The 7,449-nt window shown below is 50.9% G+C and overlaps 1 protein-coding gene across 1 annotated transcript; it reads right to left on the bottom strand.

Annotated features, from left to right (window-relative positions):
• Positions 1–2,156: 2,156 nt before the first annotated feature.
• Positions 2,157–6,556, bottom strand: LOC139354761 (uncharacterized). The gene is made up of 5 exons (XM_070999011.1): positions 6,500–6,556; positions 5,612–6,468; positions 3,460–5,471; positions 3,201–3,295; positions 2,157–3,050 (listed from the first exon to the last, which is right to left on the bottom strand). Exons 1-5 carry the CDS (start codon positions 6,554–6,556, stop codon positions 2,157–2,159), a joined length of 3,915 nt encoding a protein of 1,304 aa, XP_070855112.1.
• Positions 6,557–7,449: the final 893 nt, after the last annotated feature.

Genomic DNA, 7,449 nt, shown 5'->3' with positions numbered 1-7,449 from the left:
CATGTGCATCATGCACCACGTATACAAACAATCAAGATCTAATTGAAGGTCATTATATGAATTAGGTAAACACATGGACAAACATAGCTTGACATCATCTGCATACATTAAAACAGTTGACGATTTTATGACAGAAGGTAGATCATTAATCATTAAGCCATAAGTAAAGGTCCCAGGTGGCTACCCTGTGGCACTCTAGAAGTAACATTAATTATTTTGGAAATTTTATTATTAAAACAGACCATTTGAGTTCTATTAGAAAGGTAGGAAAATATCCACTCTAGTAGGTTGGGTGGAAAACCTAAAAGGGACAATTTATAAATAAGAATCCTATGGTTCACTGAATCAAAAGCTTTAGAGAAATCGGTATAAATCACATCAGTTTGATGATGTGTCAGAAAACCTCTAGTAATTAAAGACGTAAATTCAAGTAGGTTTGTAGAAGTAGAGCGACATCTAGTGAAGCCATGCTGACAAGGTGAAATAATAGACCTGTAATGATGCTGCAACTGACAGGTAATAATTTTTTCAAAAAGTTTAGGAATAGAACTGAGTTTAGCAATACCACAATACATAGTTTCATTATTAATGACACTATTGCATTTCGTATGTGTCGATTGAAAAAAGTCTGCGAATAAGTTGGAAATATCATTATCATCAGATGCTGCATTATTATTGAGAAAAAGAGAGGGAGGGAAGCAGTTAGATTTCCGTTTAGAATTGACGAAAGAAAATAAAAGCTTAGGATTACTTTTGAAATCACGCTTACAACGAAACAGGTAATTTTTGTAACAATCAGAATTGTACTGGACAATTTCCACCTTAGCTGAACTATATTTGGAGAAGTCTGTCTGTAAGCCGGATATTTTGAACCGTTTAATTAGTCTGGTTTTTTTATTCTTTAGATAAGATAGTTGACGAGTAAACCATAGAGAGCTGTAAGAATTCTTCATGGAGGAAAGAGGGACATGTTCATCAAATAGACGGTAAAGGACCTCATAAAAGTACCTTACTACATCATCAACAGGAAGGTCAACTAGAAAGGACCAGCTTACTGTCGATTAAGACTCCACTAGTCTGCCGTAATCAGTCCTCTTAAAACACAAACTAGACTGTACATTTATTGCAGTCCTAGGATTATTAAAAAATCCATTAATACAGAGCTGAAGGGTAGGATGATAACAGTCTTCAGGTAAAGATAGTGGCGAAATACGACTGACTTCAGCATCGCTACTATCAAAAACAAAGATTAAGTCAAGAAGACGACCAATATGATTGGGAATCCTGTTAACTTGCTGCAAAGATAGTTCAACAAGACCATCAATAAAATCATTTTGCATCCTTGGAATCATTGCCAATGAGTCCTTACTCTCCAACCAAGAGATATTGGGAAGATTAAAGTCACCAAGCACAATAAGTTGGTCAGTTTCAAGCAACAAGGAGATAGAATGTATGGCGGACAGGTGCAATAGATACACGTTAAATTCAGAGCCAGGAGATATATACGAGCAGATAAAAAAAATTTTTCTTTTTGGGAAAGATAATTTTACGGAAATAAATTTAATACCTGATGATTCAGAAATATCAACAAACTCAGAAGTTAAATTGGATTTGACTCCAATAAGAACGCCTCCACCTCGACGGGTCTGACGATCCTTCCGATAAACGAAAAAGTTATTAGACAAAATCTCACTATCGTGTACGGATGGGTTAAGACAGGTCTCAGTGAGTACAATAACATTGGCCTCAAAAATTGAACTATTTATATAAAGCGTAGAGAGTTTACTAAGAAGCCCCGGAACATTCTGATAGTGAATTAGGTGTCTTGCATCATATGGAGTTGCCTTGTTAACGACTACCCCACACGCGTAGGTCCGAAGAGAGGGTGAACTTCAAGGGCGGCGTGCGCCTGGTGGCGGTCGTGGCGGTCGTTTTATTCTGTTAACAATTCAAATCAGCCTCATACATTTCAAACTAACTTAATCTTACCGCAGTGTGCCCTCCTACGATTCACAAGACAATGAGAAGCACAATTTATGGCGGCATCCATTAGACCGATATTAGTAGGCCCACACTTCAAGGGCCAAGAAATCCATACGAGATCGGATAAATTAAAAAATACCAGATTTCCTTAAAATACTTAGTCTACCTATCGATTACAATGTTCGACCGTCGACATCCCCGACCCCGTGAAGAACCGCTTCACTCAAATCCAAAACTGCAAGTTTTGAGCCGGGCCGCAACATTGTCCGAGATAGGCCATTGTCGTTCACGCGCACAGTAGCGCGTCTAACGACTCCATCAGCTCCGCTGTAGACCTCCTCCACGATGCCCTTGTGCCACTCTCGTCTGGGCAAGGCAGGATCGCAGACGAAGACCATATCGCCCTGGCGGATGGGCTCCGTTCTCCGGCACCACTTCTCGCGGCGCACTAACGTAGGCAGGTACTCCAGGACCCACCTCCTCCAGAAACGGTCTCGCAGCATGCGAGCAATCCTCCACTGCTTTCGCGTAGAACCCTCCTTGGGCAGCTCCGCATCCAATCCAGGCGTATTCGGCAGGTTAGCTGCTCCCTTGAGCAGATCATTTGGCGTCAACGGCGCCTCTTGGTCCGCATCCACCGGCAAGTGGGTGAGCGGACGCGAGTTGACTACATTCTCCGCCTCGGTCAGGAAACTCTCCAACACATGATCCCTCGGCGCGACTTCCTTCAGGGTATGGCGCAGCACTCGTTTGACGCACTGCGCCATCCGCTCCCATACCCCGCCCTCAGACGGGTTCGATGGGCAATTGAAATCCCATTTAATGCATCTGCTGGACAACTCACTCTGTATCCTCTCCGTCTCGAACACGTCTCCAAATCGCTTGGCCTCCCTGTCAGCTCCCACGAAGTTCTTGCCGTTATCAGTCCGCAGTCTATGTACTGGTCCTCTACGGCAGACGAAGTTCCTGATCGCTATTATGCAGGAATCCGTCGACAGGTCATGCGCAGGTCCAGATGAATCGCCCTTGTCGTCAAGCACGTGAACAAGGCGACCCAACGCTTCTCTCTGTAACGGGATACAGTCACCAGTAATGGCCCAAAGTAGTCCAATCCGGTGTACTTGAATGGCCATCCTCTCGCTTCCAGTCGATCCTCTGGTAGGGGTCCCATTATCGGCGGCATCGGCCGCGTTCGCTGCAACTTACACTCATTGTACGACGAGATTACTTCCTTCAGCACTCGTCTCATCTTCGTGACCCAGAATCTCGTCCGAATCTGAGCAATCGTCGCGTCCACGTTTTGATGCTTCATCTGGGCATGAAAGTGCCTCACAATCAAATCCGTAAGACTGTGCCTGTGTGACAGTATTACGGGCCTCCTCGCACTGTACGGCATGCACGGCGCGGCATCAACTCTGCCATAAACTCGCAGAACTCCGTGTTCATCCACCTAAGGCGCCAGACTTCGAATCTCACTCGAGCTGGCGACGTTCTTTCCGCATTCCGCCGACCTCATCTCGTCGGGGAACGATTCCAACTGGGCCTGTCTGACTAACAGGTTCTCCGCGGCCTCACACTCCGATGCAGTGAGTCCGTACTCCTCGCTCTCGCTTCTCTGCTTGCGACACCAACGCGCAAACCTCAAGACCCATGCTGTGGTCCTCACCAGGCGACTGAAGCTCGAGAATCTCTGGAACGGAATGGCGAATTCATTTGCAGCCACCAATGCTAGCTCACTAGGCATCTCCTCTTCATCAGGCGCATCTGGAAAACGCTTAGTTCCCTCCTCAGGCGCCGGCCAGCCGCTCGCTGGCTGCCTCAAAAATGCGGGTCCACTTAGCCAACGTGATTCCGGGCTAAGGTCCGCCTTATTCTGCGACCACGTCGCATCATCCGATGCGTTGTCAGCTGTAGGTACCCACCTCCACTGGGAAACCTTCGACGACTCAAAAATGTCCGCCACTCGGTTGCCAACAAACTGCTTGTACCGGCGGTGGGTGCTGCCGATCCATCTCAGTACCGTTTTTGAGTCTGTCCACAACACCGTCTCGCTGGTGTCCACACTGTGCTCCTCCTGGACCGTGTTCATCAGTCTGGTTCCAAGAACCGCTGCCTGCAGCTCCAACCTTGGGATCGACATCGTTCTCATCGGCGCGCACTTCGTCTTTGCGCACACGAAGCTAACCAGCACGTTGTCATCCTCGTACGTGACCCTCCAATAGGCCACCGCCGCGAATGCAGATTGACTTGCATCCACGAACACGTGCAACTCGATGGTCCGAACTGCTCCATGCCCGAAATAGTGACGAGGGCATCGGAACTGTCCCACGGCGTCCATCTCCCTGCGCCAGGCCGCAAAGGCTTTGCCTATCTCCTCCGGTAGTGGTTCGTCCCACTCGATCTTGTGTCTCCAGATCTCTCTCAACAACAGCTTCGCTTTAATCATTAGGCAGCACAGGAATCCCAATGGGTCGAACGTTGACATCAGCAGGCTCAAATACTCCCTCTTTGTAGGGACTCGATCTCCACTTAGAACGCTACTTGGCACTCGGTGATACTCCACGTTGAATCTGAAGTCGTCCGTGGCTACCTGCCAGCGCATTCCAAGGATCTTCTGCTCAGCCTCACCCCATCCGACGCTCTTGACTTGTCCAGGTGGTCCCAACGCCGATTCCACGATGGGTGAGCTGGATGAAAACTGGCATAACTTGAATCCAGCCTCCGCATGTATCTCCTTCACTCGGGTAGATACACTTATAGCTTCGCTCTCTGTAGCGAAACTGTCTACATAGTCATCGACGTAGTGGTGGTCGATGATGGCCTTGACTGCCCTCGGGTCCGAATCCCGAAACTTCAAGGCATTCACCGTCTTTACGTAATGCGCAGCGCTCGGCGAGCAGGCTGCTCCAAAAGTCATTACGTTCATCTCGCACACATCCGGGTCTCGATCGTCGTTGCCATCTCTCCAAAGAAATCGTTGGGAACATCGATCCTCGGGTCGGATCAGCACTTGGTGGAACATCTCCTTGATGTGACCGCAGACTCCGACTGCTCCTTCCCTGAAGTGGAAGAGCACGGCTGGCAAGGGCTTGTAATGCTGAGGCCCCTTGTCCAGGGCCGAATTTAGCGAGGTTCCTCCAACCTTGGCTGCAGCATCGAACACAAGCCGGACCTTACCGGGCTTGTTCGGGTTTTCGACACCAAAATGTGGCAAATACCATAGCCGGTCGCTCGTCACCGCGACCTCATCCTGCTGCAGGTTCCTCGCATATCCTTTGGATACGTAATCCTTGATGATACGATCGTATTCCAGCGCCAACTGCCCGTTGCGCTTCAACTTCTTCTCCACATTGATCAGCCGTCTGTGCGCCATCTCGTAGCTCCGTGGCAGCACAGCGCAGACGTCCTTCCAGAGTAATCCCGTCTGGTAGTGACGCCCCACTTTCACCGTGGTGTCTTCGAGGATCCTTTGTGCCCGCGCGTCATCGCTGCCTGCGACCTATGGCGCGAGCTTCACACCAAAGCTTTCCATCTCGAAGTAGTCCTCCACCATCTTTTCCATCGTATCATCCATAGACACGGCTAGAAGGCAGGACCTCGGTGACGGCGTAGTCGATTGCCCACTTACTGGCCCAAGCACAACCCATCCAAGCTCGGTTGCGGCCGCATACGGTCCCTCTCTGGCAAACCGTCTCGTTCTAAGTGGCAATCCCAAATGTCCATGGTCCAGTCCGATGAGCAACTTAGGCTTAGGTTGATGTAGGGCTTCATCGGCAGACGCGCATCCTTATGCACGCCCTGGACATCTCGTCGACCTAACGTCTGCATCGGCAGACTCAAGCTCGAAACGGAGTACACGTTCCTCAAAGCGTGGCGAGTGGGCTTCCCAGCTCCACTTATCTCTAGGCTCACCACGTTGCTGGGCTCTCTGCTGGCCCTTCCTCCAAACCATTGTATATTCAGCTGTCGCTGTACGCCTCGCACTCCCAGATCCCTCCGTAGCTCGTCATCGATCATCGTGACGGAGGATCCTTCATCCAAGAGCGCGTATGTATCCACCTGGCGACCAGCGCCGTACAGCGTTACTGGCAGTATACGGAACAAAAGTCGGCCTCCCTCGGCGTCAACGCAGCTTAAGTTCCTCTGCACGGGCACCTCCGCTGGCTGCGGGGCCCTTATCTCCATGCTGTTTCTGGGGACAGCCGACTGCAGGCTCCCCTCGTGGTCACTGTAACCACCTCGTGGCGAAGACCTCCTGTCCGGGCCGCGTCTGGAAACTGCTGACTGCAGGCTTCCACCGTTGTGGCTCCTAAAGCCACCTCGCTTCGCCAGCCATTTTCGCTCCTCGTCCGCGCCATGTAGCGACGGTGATGCAATCTGCGGCATCCGTTGATCTGGCACTCGCAATGTGCATCGCAGGATCTGGTCGTACGTCCACTCCGTAAGCATGTGAAGCAGAGCCGATGCCTCCTCACCATGCTCCACCTACCCGGTGTCAAAGCTCCAATGAACTCACTGCAGCCCGTCGCAGCATGTTGCCCTCCACAAATTGGACAACCTCCATGCCGATCATCCTGTTGATCGCATCCGTTCTGGTCGACGCTCGCATGCAGAACTCGACGCCTCGGCTCCTTTCCCTCGACGTCCAAAACCGTACACACGACGTTTGCGTTTGCAGCCACGCGCTGAAGTGCGCTACAGTGCGAAAGGGCTCGATCGATGCAGCGTGCCTGGCCCAGTCTACTCGCTTGCTTGTAGGAAGTTTCGCCACAAGCTCCTCCATTAGCGTTGGGTTACGTCTTCGCTGACTGCAAGAAGGCCGTGAGGTTACTTACTCGGGTTGCGAAATCGGCGGCACCTCTCGCACGCTGTTCATCTGGCTGCGTATAAGCTGCTCCGGTCGGCCGAACCTAAAGCGAAGCTGCTCCATCACAGCGCTGACGTTCCCAGGGTGAATCATCAGCGACTTCACTGACTCGCGTGCTTCATCCTTCAGCGCCTTCAACAACCTCTGGGTGTTCTCCAAGTCTGTGCAGTTGTAAGCTTTGGTCGTCTCCACAAACGCACAGTTAAAAATCGGCCACTCCTCGGGCTGCCCTCCAAATACAGGCAGGTCCGGAAGCCTCCTTGGCCCATACACTCTCTGGGATTCATTCGGCGTCATCGAGGCATGAGATCCGACAAATGGCGATGCTGTTGCCACGTTGTGTGTGCTCCCGCCCGGTAGCACGAATCCATGCGCTGTCTGCGCAACACTTGTAGCACACAGTGGCTCCACAAAATGATTGCTAGATGGCGGCAGCGTGCAGGCCAAACTGCTCGCACCGACACCGCTATGTGGGACCGGGCCGACCCCGTTAGTTGAGGCCTCACCGTTAGATGTGGCTAATGGCGGTCCGCTCCAAGATGGTGGCCGCCCCGACGCTCCACTGTTGGCGCCATCTGCGCTTGGGCCAACTGCGATTG

This window comes from Drosophila suzukii, unplaced genomic scaffold (genome assembly GCF_043229965.1).
Source record: "Drosophila suzukii unplaced genomic scaffold, CBGP_Dsuzu_IsoJpt1.0 scf_21, whole genome shotgun sequence".
NCBI classification, from domain to species: Eukaryota; Metazoa; Arthropoda; class Insecta; order Diptera; family Drosophilidae; genus Drosophila; species Drosophila suzukii.
Note: the sequence above shows the minus strand (reverse complement) of the source record. Positions and strands in the feature narration are given on the sequence as shown.

Coding starts and splice junctions, on each gene's coding strand:
- LOC139354761 (XM_070999011.1), bottom strand. CDS start 6,556: ATGATCGGCATGGAGGTTGTCCAATTTGTGGAGGGCAACATGCTGCGA. Junction 5,472..5,611: donor GATGGGTTGTGCTTGGGCCA/GTAAGTGGGCAA, acceptor GGTCGCAGGCAG/CGATGACGCGCGGGCACAAA. Junction 3,296..3,459: donor AAAGAACGTCGCCAGCTCGA/GTGAGATTCGAA, acceptor TTTCATGCCCAG/ATGAAGCATCAAAACGTGGA.